Genomic DNA, 21,304 nt, shown 5'->3' with positions numbered 1-21,304 from the left:
TAATTTATTTGTTGAGGTGAATTTCACAAAAAAAAAAATAAATAATAATCTAAATTGGATTCAGGCATTTAGAAAAGACAACACACAGGCATTCACTCCAAAGCTATAGATGAGGATTAGTTAGTCAAAGAATTACATTTATAATGATTTAATTTCCTACTGACTTAAATTTCAAAACAAAACCATCTAAAGTTTCAAATAGTTGTTTCCACCTGAGGAGAAAGCATTTAGAATACATCTCAGAGGGGTGACACAAGTGAAATACAGCAAACGTTCGTATGTTTGGTAGACTGTAGTACTAGTGTTCTTCCACCAGAGGAGGCTGATTATCTACTGAAAAACTCAAACACAACACACGGCAGTGACTCAGCGTCATGTCACATTATCTGACACAACAATCTGACTAAATCTCAACACACTGTGAAGACAAATATCCTGCTGTCAGTCAGGACAGTGGAAGAGAAAAGAGGCTAACAGGACCATGATCCTGAACAGACCTCAACATCCACCATGAACATGAAACCCTGAGGTGAACATCACTGAAAATCTGTGGACAGACCTTACACATGTGTATGTGTAATGTCACCTACAGGAAGATGCTGCGATGTTCTCAAATACAGGGAAGCAAAGTGTGTAAATATGTATATGTCTGTATATAAATAAATTATACATGTGTTGCTGGGCAGAGGTATTTTACATGTATATAGAGGTACTTCATCCATTGGAATACTGAGGTATAGGAGTGATAATAACTGTTTCTGGTGCTAAAAATAATATAAATAATTCTATTCTCTTTAATAACCATATGTTTACATGTTAAAATATTATTATCATGACAGATATAGATAGAGATAGATAAAGGCACTTAGATACATACAATTTGAATTTAAAGTAAACATAATCTTGTGTAGAAGTATGGAGCTAAAAGCTTATTTAAAGACCTCTGCTAAAAACTGAAGGTCAAATGAACAAATACAAACACAACACAATTGTCTTTGCCACAGCATGAAGAAAAAAAACTTTAGTACACAGTGTCATATAAGAAAACAGCATATTTCAGCTTAAGAGACATTTTATTTCATAAGATTTCATTTAATTTCAACCAATCTGCAGTGAGTTATTTCTGTTTAATAAGTTTCCATTCAGAACCAAATCACACCCATTCTGGAATTTAACTGGGAAGTGTTTGACCTTTGACCTCGAGCCACAGGCGGTGTTGACTCCAGCTGAAGATGGAAGCAGACAGCTGACGAAGAGTTTGTCTCGGCTTAAAACAGACTCTGAGCTTTCTGCCTCTGACCAGCCGACCGACAACATCCTCCGACATGGACAACGCTGACAACCTGTTTCATCCCAGGTACAACCCACAAATCTGTGTTACTTTGTGTATGTTTTTCTTGTCTTATATTTACTTAACTTTTCCACAAACTAACTCCCTTTTCTCTGCTTGTCAAGTATGAGGTGTGTGTCAAACTTTTACATTAAGATTATGATAGAACTTTGATTCTTTGTCGAGAGCAAATAAAAGTTAAATTCTAACGTTACATCTGCTTGAAGATTATTCCAGTGATTTTTTTAAATTTAAACCTCCATAGCTGTGTGTCCTTTCCAAGTTCTTCGTTTTTCATTAAATTGTAATTGTACAATGCTTTACCTCAGGATAATCCTTCATAAGCGCAACAATTACATCAACACATCAAATAAGATTTGGCATTCTGAATGTTTCCTCTTTAAATAAAGCTGAAATTTGCTTGTTGTTCTTCCCTTTCAGTTCATTCTCTTTATTATGTCAAGTGGTGTCAATATTAAATATTAGTGTTGCTATATTCATGTGGTCTGAAAACCAGGTGCCCATTGTATGTACAGGGTTCGACAGCTTTGTGGGCACCAAAATGTTAAACCCCACAAGTTTAAAAGGCTGTTTGAGGGTTAAGACTGAGTTTTTGGGTTAGAATCACATTCAAGGTTAGCTTAGGGTCAGGTATGTCAATGATAGCTCCCTGCAAATATAGCAAAACAAGGATCTGTATGGGTGTGTGTGTGTTGTACCATTTCAGGTTATTTATAGCCCAGGGTCTAACTGCAGCTGTTGCATCTCTTCCCACATTCAGTGGCTCATTCAGCAGCTGCTGCTCACGTGTGTGTGTGCGTGCGTGTGCGCGTGTACTCGTTATTATCACATTGTGAGGACATATAATCTTTTTACACACTCACATTGTGGAGACGCAACCACCATCTGGGGACAAAAAGCAAACCGCCACAAGTTAAACTATGAAATTTAGATTAAAACTTGGTGTTTGGTCACAATTAAGGAAAAAGGGCCAGATGCACGAGGTATTTCTCAAAGCTTTGCAGATATGGACATGTTCACATTTTTATGTGTTCATGGTCATAGGTTTTATGTCACATGTGGACATGGACAAATGGTAAAATGTTAATCATGTGAACCCTCACCACTGTGAAAACAGTAAAGTGTATTTTGAGATTAGTCAGTGTGATGTCCTCCTAAGTGATAAAAACAAGTTTAGAATATGTTGATTTCATGTGGTGTTTGCTAACACGCTTTTCTTGGCATTTTGATCTCAGGATTATTCATTTTATGAATTGCAAGATTTTGTCAGACCACTAAGAAATTAGTAGAATAGACTAAAATAGAATCTACAGAATTAAAAAACATACCTATGTAACATGGCAAAAAAAAAAAGAAAAAAAATAGAAAACTTCTTCTGGAAAGAAATTTAACTTTTTTTAAAAAGAGTTTTTTCTTTAAGAATGGGCTTGCACAGGTAAATGTGTCAGTGACAGTTGATTGGTTGATATCTTTCTGTAGGTAATTCTTAACCAGACTTACAGCTACAGCTTGCAGCTGCGTCAGTAGCTCTGTTAATCATGATGCAAATATCCTGGTTTCAATAAGCCTCCCTCTGTGTGTGTGTCAGTGCTTTGATGGTATTAATATATGCTTTCCTTCATCACAGATAACATCTATCGAAACTTCAGTGACAGCTCTTTCTATGCTTTCATGTCTCGGCTCAGTTTGAGAGACATTTTCAGTTTCTCTTCATGTGGTTCAACCACAATCTCTTATCTTTAGCCCTGCGGTTACCTTGAAATGCAACTGATGCTGTCATTTTTCTTGCCATAATGTAAGTATTATCAATAACAGCGGCGGTTCGAGCTTGTACGATGCCCTGGGCAAAGTTCTGAGGTCCAGAGGTGAACCCCCCCCCTTCCACAACCTCTGTGTGTGAGATCTTCTCAGCAGCAAACAGATGTGCCCGCATAAAATAGAGGGCGCCCCTCCCCACACAATGACATGATGTGATTGACTTGACGTGCAAATGAGCAATAGAAAACCGGTTTGTGCAAATAAAAGTTGACAAATATTCAGTTTTGTTTTCTCTTTTGCGAGTGCTCGTGTCGCCCTCTCACAAGATGCCACCCTGGGTGGCTGACCACATTGCCCATGTCAGTATCCGCCACTGATCAATAAAATGTACTCTGAGAAACAAAAGTAACCCCAACACCACATTTCATGGTGTCCCATATAATAGGATTATTATCACTGATGCATTAATGTCTGGGCAGCATTTGGGTTGTACAACCTGATTTTGTAAGAATATTTCAGCCTGTTTTTTGTAAATCAAGTGTTTGCGAAGTTAGTGTGTGTAGCTTGAAACAAGACAGAGTAATGCAGGTGGTTGCAGAAGAATAAGGAAAAAAATAGGTTTAAGAAAATTTGTGATACAAGTTGATTTACGTTAAAAACAGGTTGAAATATTTCTTTGTGAATTGAACAGTCAACTATTCAGCTAAATTGAGCTGAATAGTTGACTGTTGAATTGTGAGGTTGTCAGCAGGTATACAAACCACCAGGTGTGTGGTCTAATCCAGCTGTCGATCAAGCAAAGGACAGGTAGAACTTTGAAGTAGACAGAGAAAACAGTATTCATTTCTGTTACAAACTTCCCCATAACAATTAATTCTGACATTTCGTATTCTCCACGTGTGTGTGTGTGTGTGTGTGTGTGTGTGTGTGTGTGTGTGTGTGCGCATGTGTGTGCGTTTGTGTGTGTGCTGCCTTCTGGCTACGGCAAAATCATTCACATCCTTTCCTCTAAGATATCATCTATATAAACGTTTTATTGGTGTGTTTATGACATCATTGTCTGAACGATTTGCATACTGTCAAACATGAGAGTCTGTCGATGTTTCAGCAACGCCCACTACACTGTCACTGGTCAAAAATGGTCAAAATATCTGTTGAGATCTCAGTTGAACTCGATTCAGCTGACTCAAGACTTTACTTATGTCTCAACTGATGTGCGACTTAAGTTGAGACTAACTTGTCTCAGCAGAGACCCAGCTTGAACTTGTCTCAGTCAGCTTGAAACTTACTTGGACTTGTGTCAACGAACCTGAGACTTGACTTGGACTTAGCTCTGTTGGCTTGAGACTCAAATTTGTCTCGGTTCAGACTTGACTTGAACTGACTTGAAACTTAGTTTGATCTTATCTCAATTTCAAACTTGACTTTAACTTGTCTAAGTTCAGACTTGACATGAACCTGTCTCAAATGGGAACAGTTTTGGTTGAAATGTTGTTGTTCTTGTTGTTACAACAACATTTTATTCTCCTGGAGGAAGGGAACAGATTGTTGTTTTGGGAGTAATATTGGGTACATTTCTCATTTCAGCTTTGTTTCTAATTTGGGGCTAAGAAAGTTGACCTCTGCTCCATTTCTTGTATGTTTCACTGTTTTGCTGCCTATGTCTGCCTCTTTCTTAGCCTGGCAACAGCTCTCATGAAGCTTGATCCAGAGGATGGTGAGCAGATCATGGAGTATTTCAAAACTCACGCCCTGCTGAACAGAGAGAAAGCACGTAAGAGCAAATACAGGACGGGTGGGAGAGGGTTCATGTGTTGCCCATTAGCCACAGTGGAGAACATTATATGGACCAAGTTACAGACCAATTAAATACATGGCCATTAACTGATTTCACATTAATTATGATCCTTTACATGAAAACTTGACTCCTATAAACTGATCATGAAGCCTGAGTCCTTTTGTGTGTGTGTTTCAGTCCTGCAGGCATCAGTCAGAGAACAGAAGAAGCTGCTGGTGGAAAATGCCAAACTGAAGAAAGATATTGAACAGCTGAGATTTCAACTGCAGGACAAACAAAGAAGACGCACTGGTAAAAAAAAAAAAAAAAAGAAAGCTTTTTAAAAATGTTGTCATGTTCTAACAACATCCAGAATGATTTTACTTTCCCAAAATGTCTTCATTTTGCATCTTTTTCCACAAATATTTTCCAAAATGTTTGTATTTCTAAAAAATGTCCCCACTTTCCAAAAGCATCTTGGAAAGTGTCCTCACTTTGCATAAATGTTCTCACTTTTAAAGAATGTCCTGAATTTTAATAAATATCCAAAAATCTTTTGAAAAATATCTTTATTTTATAAAAATGCCATCAAATTCAAAATGTCCTTAGTTTTCAAGACTTTTTTTAAACTTTACAACAATTTCCATATTTTCAAGATCCCCTCACTTATCTAAATGTCCTGAGTTTTGTTAAAATGTCCTCACAATGTCTGAAACTGACACCGGCCCCCACAAGGATGACGTATGAACACACACACACACACACACACTGAGACAACTGTAGATGATTTTCTGTCCCTCTGAGGTGGTTCAGTGTTGACTGTGGTTGGATTTAAATTACAGAGAGCCAGAGTGGAATGTTTATTGGGGGGGGGGGTCTTTCTTTTCTTTTTTGAATTTAATAAGATCTTTATTAAGTAAAACTCTTTTGGAGTTTTGTCCAAAAGATAAAACACAGCCAGATACATTAAATTAAAATCCCTGCTTTTTTCTGGCAATACAACATCAGTTAGAAATAATAACATCTCTCTCTGCTTTTCTCCCTTTCAGCCAAGGCTTTGCTCTCCCCGGCCCCGCCTCCTCCAACTCTTAGCCCCACCCACACAACACCTGTCAATCAATCTGCCTCCCCTGCTGAAGCGTTAGCTGGTGTTCCTACGAATCCTCCTCCTCCCTCACATGATCGGAGAGAGAGACAGAGCAGGAGGAGGAGAGGTGAGAGGAAAGGTGAGAGGAGGGAAAGATGAGGAGAATAGGGAAGGAAGGAGGGTGGAACAACAGAGGAAAGAAGGAAATTAACAAGAGAAAGATAGACTGAAACCTATTTTCTCTCTCCCTCACTCTCACACATACAGCTCGTCCCACCTCTGACCCTCTCTCTTTGGGGGTTGAGCCTCGGGTTGACGTGTCCCGTCTCGACCTGAGAGTTGGACGTATCCTGAGTGTCCGCCGCCACCCGCTGTCTGAGACAATGTCCATCCAGGAAGTGGACGTGGGTGAAAACGCCCCCCGGACGGTTGTCAGCAAGCTAGGAGGGAAAACAGACCTGGAGGAGGTACAGCATGACTTATTGTCCAATTATTACAATTTTACTCTAACAATTTCAACTTTTGAAATAACTTAATAAAAACAATATTACAAAAAAATGTATTGTTTACTTTTACTTTATTCTGACAATATTACAACTTTAATCTCAAAATATATTTTTTGAAAATATCACAACTATGTTCTTGGAGCATTACAACTTTTTTTTTCAGATAATATGACTTCATGAATTAATAATTTATTCTAGAAATATTTTGACTTTATTGTTATAACATATGACATATAATTTATAATTTTAATACATAAGTTTTATAAAAAAATGTTGGCCACCACTCTCTGCAGCTCCAGGGCAGTCTAGCTGTGCTGCTTTGCAACGTAAAGGCCTGTAAGATGAAGGGCGTGGTCTCTCAGGCCCGCCTCATCTGTTGCTCCACCTCTGACGACTGCATCGAACTGCTGGTTGCACCGACGGGCTCCATGCCTGGAGACAGAGTCACCTTCCTAAACTACCCTGGTAACCATGGTTAATGGAAAATTACTGAAAATAATAAATGAATGAAACAAAATTGAAGGAGATCTCTCTTTCTCTCTCTCTCCCTCTCTCTGTGTGTTCAGGTGAGCCAGACAGAGAGCTGCAGTCAAAGCAAAGGGTTTGGGAGCTTCTTCAGCCCGACCTGCAGGTGGACTGCAGGGGTGTGGCGAACTATAAAGGTTGTGGATTTGAGGTGAAAGGAAAGGGGCTGTGCAGGGCCCCCTCCTTCACCAACTGCATCATCAGATAGACATAGTGAGGTCCCCAACACCCAACACACAGTATGCTGAAGACATGTGCAGAGTCCTTTTATTGTGAAAGGCCTGCTCTGCTGTGGCCAGGCAACTGCAAAAATCAGCAGGTGTCAGTCATTTAGCCAGGATAGCAAATGGTACAAGCTGTGGTGTTAGCTAAGAAAAGAAGAAAATATTTCTTTGCAACATTGTTGTCTATTGATTAAAAAAACTTGAAACCACAATTATAAGTTTCCTCGAGTCTTCTTGTTCACATAAAACTTAAAGAATGGAAGGCCCATGTCTTCTTTCAACTGATTCAGCAGAGAATGAGCCGTTTCTGCTCAGAGCGAAGTATTGAACAGCTTCAGACAGTAAAGTCTCTTCACCAAAAAAAGACAACCAGTGTGTTGGGTTTGGACATAGGAAAGGTTTTATTTGAGCATCTTGTAAAAAATGTTCAAATATTGACCTGCTTAAAAGCAGAAACTACAGAAATTCCTTTTATGTATCAATATTGTGATTACCAAAACAAAAGAAAATGTGACAGAGCCTTTGAATTTGCATCAATACCAAATAATTAATATTTGAAAAGTATTGATGAGTCATCAATCTACTCAACCCTACAACAAACCACCAACATCACTGGACATTGATATTTGGTGGAATGTGGGTTGTGATGTCAGGTGACCAAAATTCAATGTCAGGACAGCATCTAATAACGTCACATACATACATACATAGAATACATACATGTTACATAGAATACGACAGCTGATGTTGAAATTTTGATGGTTTTATGTTGTGTTAAGTAACCAAAATTCAACATCTTCAAATTTCTCATGCTAACGCCATTTTGACATAAAAAATACCAACAGTCTAAATGTCACAATGTCAGTGCACCAACATTAGGTTTGAGCCGGGAACTGTTCTAATACACTAAACTGCATCGAAATAATTAGAAATAGCTGCTAAAAGTGTGTCCTGCATTTAGTTATTTTAACAAAAGGGGTTTTCATATTGTGACAATTGAAGGAGTGGGGTTGGGGGAAAGATGTGAGATAAAGGTACTCTGGTGAAAGGGAAAGGTGCATATTGTTAGGTTATCATCTGCGTGGCTTTTTCAGTTTTTTTGGTGCAACTCTGTAAGTTGACATGAAATTTTGAAGGTACCAGGGATCAGAGGCAGAGTGAGACCTCTGTCCTCACTTTCAGGGCTCTGTGATGGTTCCTGGCTGAGAGGCGGAGCACTCGGTCTCTCAGTGGCCGTCCGCTGATCACCGGCCAATCGCAGCTGTTGTCCAAGAACAAGACTCCACCCACCACCTCACTGGCCAGAGCTCTCAGCCAATCAGTGGCCTCTGTTAGGTAGCCAGATGGTTGAAGACCTGCCTTCTTCAGGTGGTCAGCGTATGTGAGGACGAGTAAGGCATGATGACGCCAGTCTGGACCGAAGAGACTCTGAACACCAAGACACGCATATAAAACACACAAATAATTCTTCTTATTGTTATTATCATTTTTATTATTTAAGTCATTCATTGACATTCAGAGGCAAATGGCCTGCTGATTCCACGTCTGTTGGCGTGAAGTGTGTGTGTGTGTGTACCTCCGCACACTGCTCCAGATGTGTGTTTTCATGCAGCAGGTCAGCCCTCACAACAAGCACGAGTACGTGCACACCTTTAGGGCAGAGCGCGTCCACGCTCGCTGGGCCTGACAGCAGAGGGGGTGTGTCAATCACTCTCAACATGAGGTCAGACTCCACCCCCTGTCGTCTGAAATCCCGCTGGAAATTTCGGCTGAGGACTTGGTACTCTGTCGTCACAGAAACACTAGCAATGCCGGTACCTGTCTGGAATTCGTGTCCACCTGCTGAATATGCAAATTCATAAATTGAATTTTATCTTTTGAATATGTATAAATTGAGTTATAGATTCATTATTTTTTTCTGTCTATCACTTTAAATCTTTGGAAGCACAGGAAAAGAAAAACATAAATTAAAAGTTATCAGGATGAAAATAAAAATACCTGGTCAAAATAACTATTTATATATATTATAAATAATATATATTTTAAAAGAATTGTGCCAACTTAGTTCACCCCCATGAGCAAATTCCACTTGGATTAAATTTTGCATTTTTAAATGAATTTGTCATATGCACTTAGCAAGTTAGCAAGTCACAATTCTGAATTAGTATATCATTTTTTTTTAAATCAAAAAATCAAATTACTGACTTTTATAACCAAACATTTTGATGTACCACAAGTATATTTTTTAAATCAGTCATAACTTGGCAGAAATGAGCTTCTGTAGAAAGACGGGGCAAAAGTTGAAATGTGACACAAATGATCCAAATCAGAGGACAAGAAAACGATTAAGGATGATCAATCTGTAGGACTACTGACCAATCAGAGCATTCCCCACAGAGCTCCTCCCACTTTGCCTGTCACCTAGCAGCAGCACATTCAAGGCCAGCACATTCTGTTCATTGTTGTTATGTTGAAGACTCCAGCTCCTGAGGATATTACCAAGGCTGTTGCCATGGTGACTGTGTTTGCAGATGAGATCCATCTAAAGATAAAAGGGAAGACATTTTTTGAGTGAAGTTGTTGCTAACTTGAGCTTTGCAATTTAATTTTTAAAAGTATTTTTTGTTGACCTCAGACATGTGCACATGCATCCCTTTAACATTAAATACTGCTGTTGCTAAATAATTCCATTCCACTTATTCATTCAATTTTTCAGTTTTTTTGGAATAAAAACTTTATCGAAATTGTCTTATTTTGGGTAAAGAGGGAGGCTGATAAAAAGTTCCCAGCCCTAATGTTGATGTTGTGACCCACCAATGGAAATGGAAAATTTTGTACTTAAGATATTCAGTTGCAAGACTCTGATAGAAAAACAACTTATAGCAGCACAATTTGACAGTGATCCAGAACTGTTTACAGCTTCTATCAGAGCAGTAGGATGTTTATGAAGCAGTGACTGGCTCATCTTAATTTGGTTTTATCAGTTGATTATAAAAAATAAAAGAATATATAACAGCTCATATTGCACCTGCTATAAAAACGTTTAAAAATCCACTCTCTATACAAGTAACACAAATCAAAATACAAGTCTTACCTTACCAGAGGAGAAAAGCGGAGGGACATTTCCTGGACTAATTTATATGGGAGGATGTATGTGTGTGTATATGTGTGGTTACTGGTTAATTTATAACCAGTCTGACCCATCTGTCCGTCACTGTGTTGTTTTATTAGGTTGTAAAAGTGACATCTGTGCAGTTTTAAAGGGACACGGTTAAAGGGATATGCAGTGTAGTATAGTGTGTGTGTGTGTGTGTGTGTAATGTATAGAAGCCCAGTTTTGCCACTCAAGAAAAAAAAAACTCTCACCATGGAACATCTTCATAATTATGAAATGTCTCATGATTAAGTGTGTCATACCAATTATTTTCATCCTAAAAGCTTATCATATTATATTATTGGATACCCAGATATACTGGAAATGTTCTCATTAATAAAAATTAAAGGATACTGGCTCATAATTTTCACTTGTTATCTCACAATTAAGAGATAATATGTCATAATATTGAAACACTAAGTATAGTATAGTATATCATAACTATTAATTAATTATAAAATTAAAATAATTATAGCTTCTTATAATTATGATCAAATTATTTATCTAATAATTATAATTCTATCTCATTATTAAGAGAAATATTCTCAGACCACTGAAATTTCATAAAAGACACCAATGATATTCTCAGAATTGTAATATAATGATTAATTATTATAGACATTCCATTGGAGGTTTATGATAATAACAATTATGGGATACTATCTCTTTTTTACAATGTATAATCTCATAATCAAGAGATAATATCTCATAACACTGAGATATTAAGTCACTATGATTTTTTTTTATGAAATATTGATTCAACAACAACCAGAACCTGGATAAACACCCTGTGATCAAACCTCAGTGTGAATGTGCAGCAGCTATGTCAGTGTTTTCTGTGTAAATAAAGTTAAAGAGTCAAAACTGCCCATGCCCGAGGCTGCTGCAGAGAGAAACATCATCTGCTCACAGTTTATCCTGACTGAGTCTGAAACCAGAGATAAGATAATCTGAGCCTGTTATTATTATCAAGAGACCGCACACACACACACACACATATGCTTGTCTATCTACACTTTTGAGGACCATCGTTGAAATAATGGCCCCTTCATTCATTGGCCCCTAACCCTAACCTAAATGAAACTCTTGAACCTTAAAACTTGAACCTTAAAACTAAGTCTGAACCTTCAAACACTACTTTGAAAAAGTGATAACTGGCCAAAATGTCCTCATAATGCACAAATGTCCTTACCGTGAGTTATTGTCCTCACAGTACAGACATGTCCTTATTGCTTGTTAATGTCCTCACAATGCAGAAATGTCCTTGTAGAATGATAATGTCCTCACAATGTAGAAATGTCCTTACATTGTGTTAATGTACTCACAATGCAGAATGGATGGATATCTACACATTTGTGTACTCTGATGTAATGTGACTCCAGCCCCTAACACTAACCAGAAGACAACATTAACTTATTTTTTGGTCTCTTGATGGCAGTGGTAATCCACAACAATCTGAAAACACAACATCTGACTAACAATAGGTGACTAAGCACAGAAAGAATGCACTGATGGACTTCACCTTTGTAATTATACTATCATTGGAAACAAGGAAAACTGTGTGTGTGAAATAAAACTGTGACATCAAGGAAATGGGGAAACACAGATGGCAAAGTGACGATAATGCAGATAAGTGTGTGTGTCACTGACCTATACTGAACATGTGTTAACAGGCAAGCTGGGGAACATGGATTGCAGAGTGACATAAGCATGGAAAAAGCAGTGTGTGTGTGTGTGTGTGTGTGTGTGTGTGTGTGTGTGTGTTATCTTCATAACAACCATACCCAAACTAAGGACAGTGATGCCCAACAGCTATCAACCACAAAGAGGAAACACACGTACGCATTCACTCTTGTTGTCAGTGTGCCTCCAGATCAAAATCAATTCTAGGAAGGTTTTGGGAAACAAACAAAAAACAAAAAACAAAAAAAAACCCACACATGGTCATACACTAGTTTGGTCCTTCTTGTGGACTGACTTCAATAGGATTCAAATTCCTAAAATGACAAATGTTTACCTTAACATAGACCTCTGGTGGTTTTGAATATGTGATCAATCAAATAATGTTTGTTTGGAAGTGTCCTTCGATGTTTTGGGAGATACGAGGACCAGTCTGAGATGACCAGCCTGTCAATATCCGTTTTCATCTAGAGAGAACTGTTTTGTCCCAGCAGCATTTTGGTTATTTACCACACGCTCTGATGTCTCTGTAGTGTTTTTATCTGCCATAACTCCTTTTAGATGACAATCAAAATAATAATCCTATTGGAGAAGCAACATCTCTCGGGTTAAGAGTTTGGCTGTGGTTGCCACAGTTAAAACTGTGCTAAGCTAGCTGTTAACTCTAATCCATGATCATCCACGAACAGCTACACGATAAACAAGGCCATTAGTTAGCTAATGGTATACTTATTGGATTTGAGTGAGCATGTTAATGTTTGCAAATAACATGAGTGCAAATAAAACACTTTAATCAATTTCTTACATTTTGCTTTAGTGTTGTTTCAGAAAAGCTAAAAAAATCAATCAATCAACATGTTTTCCTGCTGATAGGGCACATGTGGTCATTGGAGAAGGACCTTGGTCACTGGAAAATCTGATGGAAATTACATTAAAACCTTGTTATTGGTTTTAGGGGCAGGCAGCAATGAAGAAAGCTTGATTTTTCTGGGTTTTCCCAGTATTAAGAGTTTAGGGGTTTTAAAAGCTAGAAAAAGGCTCATGTGACTGTTCATTCAGACAAAAGCAGTGGATCAGATAAAACGTTCAGTGATACCTCAGGAACTCAAATGTAAGACAATCAGATGATTTTTTACGGCTTGACATTGCAACATTTTTATGTCATCTGTTCCATTAAATTGTTTTTTAATGACAAGATTTAGACAGAAATCATCTGTTAGCCGTCTGACAGATATTTAAATCTGCAAAGAGTTTAAATATCTGAGGGTGATCTTTAACTCTGTGGTCATAAATAACTTTTATCTGTTTAGATGGGATCATTTCCCTGTGTCTTCCCAGTCCTGTGGGGGACGTCTTTTCCCTATTTGCTTAATCTTATCACCACCCATCAGCTACTGGGAAAAACATTCACTGCCTGGTTTTCAGACACATATGGTCCGAACAGATGGAGGCCTCAGATATTAAATGTTAGTTCTACATTTTGGGGAAAATGGAAGCTGGATGTCAACGTTATTAGCCTGGTTTAGCAATAAAGATTGGATACAAGGGGAAACACTTCATCTGGCTCTGATCAACACTTCTACAGGGCAAATATACACACACTCCAATATCACATATTTGCCTCAAAGGACATATCACAACATATGACTACATTTTTTGACCTTCGCTTTGAATAGAAAACAAAGGCTCACCACTGAAGATATTTACATAGTTTTTTTCTTTGTAATGTAAATGTAACATTTTGACATTTTAGGGGGAGGTACAGTGCTAGCACCCCACAGGCAAAACAGAGGGTAATCTCAATAAAACAAGCCAAGAAAAGCAGTCACGGCACTGACTAATGTAAAGTTACCTACTTGCTTCCATACTTTCATCCCATTACCTTTTGGTCAATCTAAACAGACTAATTTTTGTTGCATAGTTTAGAGAGCATAGAGTATGAGATGTGATTTAGTCTGTATAGCTTAGCCTCTTCACACAGCCACACAACTATGGCACAGAAACATTAGCATACAAAACTATGTTTAGTTAAAGACCCTTATCAAAACTGTTGAAGTAACACTTTACATAAAACTTTAGATACACTAATAACTTCAGCTTGTGGAACAAAAATCATGAACACAGCTTAGATTTATCCCTAGGTTAGCTAGCTAACTTGTTTACTAGTTAAGCAACTAGCTGACAAACAACAATAACAGATGAAATATATTGGCCTCTTTGTGAGCTAGCTTAGTGTGGACATTGCTAAATCATTCCTAATTTCAGTACTTGAAGGAAAAAGAATATATATATATATATATATATATATATATATATATATATATATATATAAAATAAAACAGCATCAAATTAGTCGTTTTTCTGGTTAACAAATAGTTTTACTTTGGTACATAATACAATACTAAAATAGGCTTTTGAATGCATAACTTTTACTTGTATTTCTTTTCGCTACTTTTGGCCATATATTGTATTAACATAAATACCAATGATTGTCCCAAAAACCAGACACATGGACATGTTGGAAACAACAAATCCTTTTAATCATAAAGACTTGATGACTGATTCACAGACTGTCTAACGTTACAGATGATTCTTTCTTAAAGTAGTGAAAATAAACCCCCAAGATAAACTGGCAGAGTGACACATAACAAACAAATAATTACACCAAGATTCATCCAAAATACATAGGACCAACTTATAGAAAAATAACTCTCACAATAATAAACAGTGCAATCAGAGGTCTGAAGCCTCAGGCTTTAAAATTTGGGTGTGGATGAAGAATTTCACACTTCAGGGAGTGAATATGGATTTGATGGGTTTCTATTGACACCCAGAATGCTCTTTCTCACCATCATCTTCCTCGAATGCAAAGTATCAGAGATGTTTGACTTTAGAAAAATTCAGTCAGAATCACAACTTCAACCTCAAAATTTCTTTGTAGTTACTCATTGTGGAATTGGGATGATGGAAAACTTGACATGAGGTGAATGAAATACATTTTGGTTTGATCATATGATCAAAAATTCATCACATGTAGAATAAATGGTTATATTTGAAAAGCTGCATTAGCTACCTGCCAAATATAACAAAACAAAGTACATTAAAGCCACAGATAATGAATTATCATTAGAACAGTCCTGAAAAAGGTGAAAGCACATTGTTTTCTATTGTTGTAAGAATAAAAATATATTTATATTTTCTAATTTCTTGTGATTTCTGGAGCGTGGTTTTTCAAAATAACAGCACATAATTGATCCTCAAAGCCTGCTGGAGGCAACCACAAAAGACGTGCATCAGGTTTTCCATATTAATTATTTTCCTGTTGGTGTAAATGGGGTCAAACTGGATTTTAAAGTGGTTTCTGTTCGTCTAGACACCCGGAGGAAACCAGATCTGAACCACAAAGAGTTTCGAATCCAACTGACTTTGTGTGTGAATGCAGACTGACAGGAAGCTAATTAGCATCAAGATACTGGGGGGAAGGGTGGGGTGGGGGGTGTTCATGGGGAACTTTCACAGATGTAAAGAGGTATGGTTATTCACCCCTCCCGCCTCTTCACTCTGTCTCGCTCTCTTTTTCTGTCTCTGCCTCTCATTCCCTCTGGGGTCGGTCATGGGCAAAGAGAGGGAGGTCTTTCCTTCCTCTCACCTCCCCTCCATTGGTCTGTCTTTCTTTCCATCCATCCATCCTTCCTCAGTTTTTTTGGCACACGTGAAGTCTTGTTTTTGCCACCGCTGATAATGATGACGACTTTGCTGACGACGAAGAGGTTGAGGAGAGCAAAGACGTGTGAGGAGACGAATGGCGGGAAGAGGAAGACGCAAACTTGGACTTTGCCACCGCCACAAGGAGAGATGATGATGATGATGATGGTGATGAAGGCTGGGCGCCTGGCTCTCGCAGCGTTCTGCAACTTAGCCCGTCCCCACATGGGCAGCGCTGGAACAGCTCCAGGCCATGGTTCCCTTTCCGGCGGTGTCGCGTGCAAACCTGTCCCTCCCGCAACACCGGCTTGCAGATGCGAGTCCAGAAGTGACGGGCGCAGCACAGACTGTCCGAACAGTCTGATGAGCGCAGACAAGGATCCCCAACCTGACCTAGAAACACAGAGACAGACACAAAAACAGTCAGTGACGTGTGAAGGAAGCAGCAGCAGCAATTATGTTGCCCAGTAAGAATCATGAAACTCTCTTCTGGGCCAGTCGGGAAAATAAGTCACTTGGAGTGAGTGTTAAACACTTTTCCTCCGAGGACAAGATTAAACATTCACCTTTCCCGGTGGCCCCTTTGACGTCCATTCTTCCTCTTTTCCTCCATTCTTTCTTTTTAGTCAGTGGACTCATCTCTCCATCTGAGTCCGGGATGCTCTGAGACATAAAACTATCGATGTCAGGAACACAGATATCTGAAAGCAGAAGAGAAGAAATATTAGAAACAGGAACCATTATTTCATTTGTTGTGAACGTTTGCCCAGAGACCTTTCACACTTTTTCGTCAGCTCTTGGTTAGCGACCATCAGTATTTATATTTATATTATATTTTTAACAACAATAACAATTATTATTATTATTATTATTTTTAGACATTAAGACAAAACTGTAAAATAAAAACATGCAATAATTTTAGACTATGCTGAATAATTTCAGACATAGGGTACAATTCATATAGAGGTTGATCTTACTGTTGCTGCAGCGGTTGCCTGGGCAACACATGCCATTCCTATGGCAACGCCTCTTCCTTCTGCGGCAGGTCTGGCAGCGGGAGTGGGCAGGGCCTTTGGAGGGGGCGTGGCAATAGCTCCCCTCACTGCACTCCAGGTCGCTCATGCACTGGTAGAGCTGAGAGACAGAAAGGAGGAGATTCATGTACACACTGAAGGAGATGATGTTCAAACATGTCACAGTCTGAAATACAATGTTGAAGTCTCAGGTCCACGACAGACACTTCTCCCCTTCAGACCCCTCACATGGCTTCATTTAAACAGCTTCATCCACTCTACATCTAAAGGTGAACTGAATTTATTCCAGGTGTGTGTGTCAGAGCTTTGTTTCCATGTACTGACTGACGACCCCTCAGCTCTGTGTCGCGGCCCTTTAGAGGGGCGCAACCCCTAGATTGGGGGAGCAGTGTATGGTGAAGTGCTGCTGAAGCCTCAGGAGTAATCATCTAAATACTTGAAGTACTTTGGACTTGAAGTACTTTCACAGATAAAACTGGATCTTCTTCCGCTGCACCGTGACCTCACGCGGTCTCACTCACCGTCAGGTCCACGCTCGGCTCCCACGTGCTCCGGTTCACCGGCAGCGCGTGCCCGTCCCTCACGATCACGGTCCTGATGGAGTTGAGCCGGACACGCGCCTCCCCGCCACGGGCACACGCCAACAGCAGGAGCCCGAGACTCAGCGTGGGCAACATCTGGCGGCTCCTGCGCACAGCTGGAGAGACAGCACCCGTCACACACCTGGACGCACCTGGACGTCCTCTGACGTCACACATCAATCAATCGATGAATAAATCGAATAATCCCCGACACCTCCGTCAATCACCCGAGTTGTGCTCTGGAAACTTTCAGATCTTTCATTTAAAATGATTTCACGAACAGGACTCTCACAGCCAGCCGCACCTGAGTGGCAGTGGCACAGCGGGAAGCTGACGGCACTGGCTCCTGTTACCTGCAGAGGGAAGCCCGGGAAAAGCCTCTCGTGAACGAATGAGCCCAGCTCGCTGCGGCTGCGTCAGATCCAGGGTCTGGTCCCCGCCGTCCCACCCGTCAGGAGGAAGAAGGATGACAGGGATCAAACCGCCGAGGAGGATGCTGCTGGTCCTGCAGGTCTGCGGACAGGTGAGCTGGACCCGGGTCCGGATCCGCTTTATAAGCTGCCTCCATGCTGCCACGCGCGATCCCGGCCCGCCCCCAGCTCCGGCCACGCGCCCCGCCCCGCCCCCCCAGCACATCGATACTCCCCCCCCCACCTGTGGCTATCGATACAGGTAGAGACAGGGGGGCAGCGAGCTGCTACAAACCTCCTGTAAAGATCAGAGTCATTTATTTGACAGTTACTGATCTGAAAGATCTGCAGAGTCTGATGAGACAGACTCTTCACACATGGAGGACGCACAAAGACTCAAACATTTCAGACACAAAAATCTCAGCTTTTTGATTGAAGTTTTGTACATAAACATTAACCTAAGATCTGTAGAGGTAAACAGAAATCCCATGAAGAAGAATTATTTAGTTTGTTTTCACTGGAATTTCCACTATAAATAGTTTGATAAGATAAAAACTTGTCTGTTTTAAATTTAAATGACCTCTTCAGGAAAAACTAAGGGATGAGCAAAAAAATAAAAACAACTTTTGATTGGAGGTTTGTACATAAAAATATTTCCTGAAACTAGCAACCAAAAAGTAAAAGTACTCATCATGGAGTAAAACTGCCAGTACACTGTTATTTTACACGTAGCTAGTATTTAGCTAGTTTTACAGAATAGAATTTTAAAAGAAATAAAAAAACTGCGATATTTCTGTAACCTGTGGTGAAACAGGCGTAAATGAAGTTAAAGCCACCGCTGGTGATGGCTGACGTCTTTCTTCAGGTTTGATGTTCACAGATCCGCTCACCAGCTGTTATCCTCACCTCCAGCGGCCCCTCCCTTCTCTTGTCTTTACCCGACTGGAGGAGGCTTGAGCTGAGGTGGACTACAAACTCTGAACCCTGACCTGGTTCAGTTTGGGTCTGGACTCTTGGATTTGCAGCTTTGTGGCATCCAGGTTTAGTTTGACGTGTTGGTGGAGACAGCAGCAGTAAAAGTTTCCACCCTGTACCTGAATCCTAACATGACCTTAAAACCAGACCTCCACAGTTCACGTAGGATCCTGGTTTTGAAGCCGCGCATCATATGATTCAGGTTTACGAGGTCTGATGTTTGTATTATTCTCAGTTACTTGTAGTGGCCTGTTTCCACCAGTGATGGAAGAAGTAAAAGTATCAAAACCTTAATGTAAATTACTCCATTAAAAGTAAAAATTAAGAGGTATTATCAGATAGCTGTATTTAAAGTATTCAAAGTCAAAATCTTAACAATTTATATGCTACACACCTGAAACACACCAAGGAAACACAGCTAGACACTGATTTTATACTAATACTGATCATAAAGACTGGAAACACTGGACTAAGACAGATTATTACTTTGTAAGATGATCACTTGTTAGTTTGTAATGAAAGAAAGAAATCTGAGTGAAATTGTGTCAGAACATGGTCAATAAAGGGTCAAATGGAGCCAGAATGTGGCCTCAGGGTCCAGCTGGGTCTGGTCTCACAAGTTCAACATTGTTATTTGATTTCTTGTCAAGAGTTAGACACTAAAGCTTATTTGTTTAGTCTGAGGATAAACTGAAACGTCGCAGCGACAGTGTGTGGTTTCGGGGGAGGCGCACACCAGCGTTAACGACGTGGGTAACGGGCCTGGTGCAGGTCTCGGTTTTAGGCCCGTGGACGACTCTAATGCCACAACAGAAACTGGAAAGGTCACATTGTTTGGTTGGAGGCCTGACAGATACATGAGGGACATAAAGGATGCTGGCAGCGGTGGGATTTGAGCGGATGCCACTGAAATGACTGGAGCCTAAATCCAGCGCCTCAGCCACAATACCTGTGACCCTGAGCTGTTGGTTGCTGCAGTGGTTTCATGGATAAACAGATACACAAGGGGAAACTCTATTAGCTTCACATATTAACTGGACAGTACAATATAAGTAATATAGGAGACAGTATAGGCAGCAGCAGATCAAGTAAAGTAAAGTAAAGTCAAGCAGACTCCCTCTGTCCCGTCTCTACCCACACACCCTGCAGAGGAAACTCATTTCCGATCTACCATCTCATTCTTACGGTCACGACCGCAGGTGAGAGTTACCTGCCGCACTGATCCACCTGTCAGCCTCCTGCTCCAAACCCTCACTTGTGAACAACCCCCCGAGATACTTAAACGCCTTCACTTGAGGCAGAAACTCTGCCCCAACCTGAAGAAACCAGTCCGCCATTTCCTGGCGCTGAGGGAAATAGGAAGGTCCTTCAGGTCTTTAGGACGTGTCCTGTAGCACGTCAGCCCCTCGCAGCATGATCACGAACCATCTGACTGCTGTTTAGATAAGCATTACTACGTGTGAGGATGATTCACTGTCAGCAACTGTTTCTTCGGAGGAGTTTTCCTATAACATCAATTGAAAATGACACCTATCCGGTTTAAAACAATCAGCACACACACGCACTGTTTTTACATATTGTTCTATCTTGATGACAATTAAACCCGCGGCCTTTGTCAGTCACATTTAACCTTTCCACACTCAGGAAACGACACCTCCCCGTCTGTTTGTGTGTTTTAATTGTGCCGATAAGATCTGACTGGCAATCACTGATGACAGGTAAGATAAACACACACACACACACACACACACAGGAAACCACACAAACAACAGTCAGTCATTATGGGATCATTCAAGAACACGTTCACTCTCACATAACACACACACACTTCACCACAAACACACGCACACACATTTGCCTTTAGATAAATTGTGTTATGTCATCAGTATCATATTCACACCCCTGACACATCAGTGTCCTTGACTGTTTTCCTGCAGCTGTGTGTGTGTGTGTGAGTGTGTGATATCAGTTTATCTAAAGTGAAACCTAATATTCATCCTCTACATTTCAATGGAGGAAAGGAAAAAGCCCTTTATTTAAACTCTGCTGAGGATACATGAATCCAAAGAGCACATAGAATCTATATTATATACAGTAAAACAGCACAGCTTCTAAACTGAACTGTCCATCTGCATCCAGATCCTGAGGGAGTAATGTGTCAGCTATGTAGAGTGTTGCAGTGTTGAGTCCTAAAACCAGGAAATGTGCATTTTAGCATCTCCAGTTCTTCTATGGGTTTCTGATTGGATGATTGAAATAAGGTCTGTGGTTAAAACAAGTTCAAGACATTTTCAGGTTTTTTTCGACATAAAATACATCAGTAAATACCCTCCTGATTTTTTTTAATGTGTCTTAAATGATTATTTTTAAGATTTCCTATTGCTGCATAGCCGATGTTAGCATCAACAGATGTTTATTTATTTATCTTGCCGTGAACTTCAGTCATTGTTGTGTTTACAATACATTTACTGTACAAGAGGTTACAATACGTCCTCTGGGCAGCTGCTTCATAAAGGCAGATTGGATGCAACAGTGAT

The 21,304-nt window shown here is 39.9% G+C and overlaps 3 protein-coding genes across 5 annotated transcripts; 1 reads left to right on the top strand and 2 right to left on the bottom strand.

The window, feature by feature from the left end:
- Window positions 1-1,204: 1,204 nt before the first annotated feature.
- LOC139607204 (aminoacyl tRNA synthase complex-interacting multifunctional protein 1-like) lies at window positions 1,205-7,440 on the top strand. Of its 3 annotated transcripts, XM_071459917.1 has the most exons (8): window positions 1,211-1,357; window positions 4,789-4,883; window positions 5,085-5,198; window positions 5,936-6,112; window positions 6,241-6,440; window positions 6,773-6,944; window positions 7,046-7,160; window positions 7,197-7,440. In XM_071459917.1, the coding sequence occupies exons 1-8, from the start codon at window positions 1,326-1,328 to the stop codon at window positions 7,210-7,212; spliced, it is 921 nt and encodes a 306-aa protein (XP_071316018.1). In that variant the 5' UTR covers window positions 1,211-1,325; the 3' UTR covers window positions 7,213-7,440. The 3 variants fall into 3 exon arrangements, with proteins under 3 accessions (XP_071316016.1, XP_071316018.1, XP_071316017.1); XM_071459915.1 differs by having other exon boundaries at window positions 1,205-1,357; window positions 7,046-7,440; XM_071459916.1 differs by having other exon boundaries at window positions 5,936-6,100; window positions 7,046-7,440.
- Window positions 7,441-7,605: 165 nt separating this feature from the next.
- On the bottom strand, window positions 7,606-10,791 carry LOC139607211 (GTPase IMAP family member GIMD1-like). Its single transcript, XM_071459929.1, has 4 exons — window positions 10,323-10,791; window positions 9,605-9,770; window positions 8,805-9,067; window positions 7,606-8,656 (listed from the first exon to the last, which is right to left on the bottom strand). Exons 2-4 carry the CDS (start codon window positions 9,768-9,770, stop codon window positions 8,375-8,377), a joined length of 711 nt encoding a protein of 236 aa, XP_071316030.1. The 5' UTR covers window positions 10,323-10,791; the 3' UTR covers window positions 7,606-8,374.
- A 3,670-nt stretch (window positions 10,792-14,461) lies between these two features.
- LOC139607202 (dickkopf-related protein 2-like) lies at window positions 14,462-21,128 on the bottom strand. The gene is made up of 5 exons (XM_071459912.1): window positions 17,736-21,128; window positions 17,323-17,498; window positions 16,745-16,901; window positions 16,334-16,468; window positions 14,462-16,160 (listed from the first exon to the last, which is right to left on the bottom strand). The coding sequence occupies exons 1-5, from the start codon at window positions 18,016-18,018 to the stop codon at window positions 15,757-15,759; spliced, it is 1,155 nt and encodes a 384-aa protein (XP_071316013.1). The 5' UTR covers window positions 18,019-21,128; the 3' UTR covers window positions 14,462-15,756.
- Window positions 21,129-21,304: the final 176 nt, after the last annotated feature.

This window comes from Trachinotus anak, unplaced genomic scaffold (assembly GCF_046630095.1).
Source record: "Trachinotus anak isolate AG129_WGS33_773 ecotype Australia unplaced genomic scaffold, CSIRO_AGI_Tana_v1 ptg000023l, whole genome shotgun sequence".
NCBI classification, from domain to species: domain Eukaryota; kingdom Metazoa; phylum Chordata; class Actinopteri; order Carangiformes; family Carangidae; genus Trachinotus; species Trachinotus anak.
Note: the sequence above shows the minus strand (reverse complement) of the source record. Positions and strands in the feature narration are given on the sequence as shown.